The sequence below is a fragment of the Galeopterus variegatus genome, unplaced genomic scaffold (genome assembly GCF_000696425.1).
Source record: "Galeopterus variegatus unplaced genomic scaffold, G_variegatus-3.0.2 Scaffold119, whole genome shotgun sequence".
NCBI classification, from domain to species: Eukaryota; Metazoa; Chordata; class Mammalia; order Dermoptera; family Cynocephalidae; genus Galeopterus; species Galeopterus variegatus.
In genome coordinates this window covers 108,687-110,582 of record NW_007726230.1, presented here as the reverse complement: position 1 = coordinate 110,582, position 1,896 = coordinate 108,687, and the positions used below count along the sequence as shown (strand labels likewise).

Sequence of the window (1,896 nt, the reverse complement as noted above, 5' to 3'; positions counted from 1 at the left end):
GGGTTGCGATCTGTTGCCGGACACGGAAAAAGACAAAAGACAAAAAAAAAAAAAAAAAATACTTATGTTAATACTAAAATTAATTTAGAACTCCTAAGCATTGAAACCTCAGGATAGCAGTCCATTATAATGCTATTGGACAGAGGCAGGCAGCCCTAATCATCTGTCCTAGGAATTATCTAATTACTTATTAAGGGTGGTTATCTAATTATTGGGACAGATGATTATAATTATTTATGATGTGGATAATTCATTATGTAGGGAATTGAGAGTTGACTCTAACTGGCTTAAGCTACACAGACACCTTATTTGTGGAAAATGCTGAGAGCATGAAAATTAACTAAAAATACAAACAAACACAAACCTCATAATCCTGAAAGCTCTACTTATGGTAGTATCTTGAATAGTTCAGAAGCACATAATCATCTCCCCAAGGTAAAATGATGATATTTGTAAAATAACATGGCTTTACCCTTATTAGGTAGTAGTCTCTCTTGAAACCCACACAGATAGAATTTTCACACCATGCCATGGACTTGGGCACATCGGGTACACTAAAGTCCCCCTGAAGAAAGAGATCAAGAGCTTCACTGAAAACACATTAAAAGAAAAAAATCATGACCTTCCTATATTATTCCACCTTCATTCTGCAAAATCACCCTCACCCTCATCTGAGCACAATTCTATAAGTACGAGGCCAGAAAACCACCCTTAATAAAAATATAAGTCACCCCCGAACTGGACAAAGTACATTTGGAAAAGCTGAAAACCCACTTTGAAATAAACCAATCTAAGGGCTGGCCTGTTAGCTTCGTTGGGTAGAGCGCAGCCTTATAACACCAAGGTCATGGGTTCAGATCCCCATACAGGCTAGCTGCCAAAAAAATTTAAAAAGAAATAAGCCAATCTGTAGAGAAGAGCAAGCTCTCATGTACCTCATACCAGAGTACTCATCTGGGGAGAACTACAGGACTGGGGTCCTGAATGTCACTAGAACTGAAGAGGAGTCTTTCAAGCTGTGGGCCCACAATAGCAGCAGCTCCCACCCAACCCATGGAAGAGGCAGCAGTGACTTTACCTGCAATTCATGAAATTCTCTGTCCTTCCAGAAATAGAGCTGCAGTTTCTTTTTCACTGCCACACACATCCGCAACACCTCCTCACCGGTCTCCTTGTGCTGGTAAGAGACACCCAGGGCAAATGAAGATGTGCATACAATGACTCCACACCTGAGTGACAACTAGATTAGAGATTTCTACCTTGAAATGGTTATAAATCTGAAAATCCCCTGTAATATACAGCCATGCTGCCAGAAAAACTGAGCAAAAGAACATCAGTCTCTGGCATGTACTCAGAAACAATTGGTTGAGGGGTACTTTCTCCCTAAGGGCTGCCAGTCAAAGACCCCAGCACCAGCAAAGCACCGTGCACGTTCACAATTCAGACAGGAAAATCCAGGAGCAAGCCTTCCGCTACAAAACTGCTTCCTCCTTTTTTTTTTTCTTAAATGTTTCTCACTCACAGCTGTCAACACAGGCTGGGTCAGGGATCAGCAGGTGCCAGTGACAGCAAATCCACTTTCAATCCTTTAATAGTGGAGGCTGGCCAGTTAGCTTAGTTGTTTAGAGCACAGCCTTGTAACACCACTGTCAAGGTTTTGGATCCTATATCAGCCAGCTGCCAATCAATCAATCAATCAATCAATAAAGGAGTGGGGAAAAGAAAATTTGTAAGCATAAAACAATGCAGCGTCAATGGAGACCATAAAAGTTAATAGTAATCAGAGTTGAGCAGAGGGATGAGGCAGATTTTGAAGAATATAAAGATGAATTGGCAAAAATAAGAAGAGAAGTCTTTGAACAATGAAAACTCCCTAAAGACGAAGGTCACAGTGAT

General features: G+C 40.8%; 1 protein-coding gene across 3 annotated transcripts in view; it reads right to left on the bottom strand.

The window, feature by feature from the left end:
- VPS39 (vacuolar protein sorting 39 homolog (S. cerevisiae)) overlaps nucleotides 1-1,896 on the bottom strand; it is a 43,834-nt gene that overhangs the window by 26,135 nt on the left and 15,803 nt on the right. For all 3 annotated transcript variants that reach the window (XM_008587417.1, XM_008587423.1, XM_008587428.1), the window contains 2 exons: nucleotides 1,079-1,177; nucleotides 473-565 (listed from right to left, as the gene is read on the bottom strand). In XM_008587417.1, coding sequence (XP_008585639.1) covers nucleotides 473-565; nucleotides 1,079-1,177 — 192 coding nt within the window. The remainder of the gene's footprint in view (nucleotides 1-472; nucleotides 566-1,078; nucleotides 1,178-1,896) is intronic.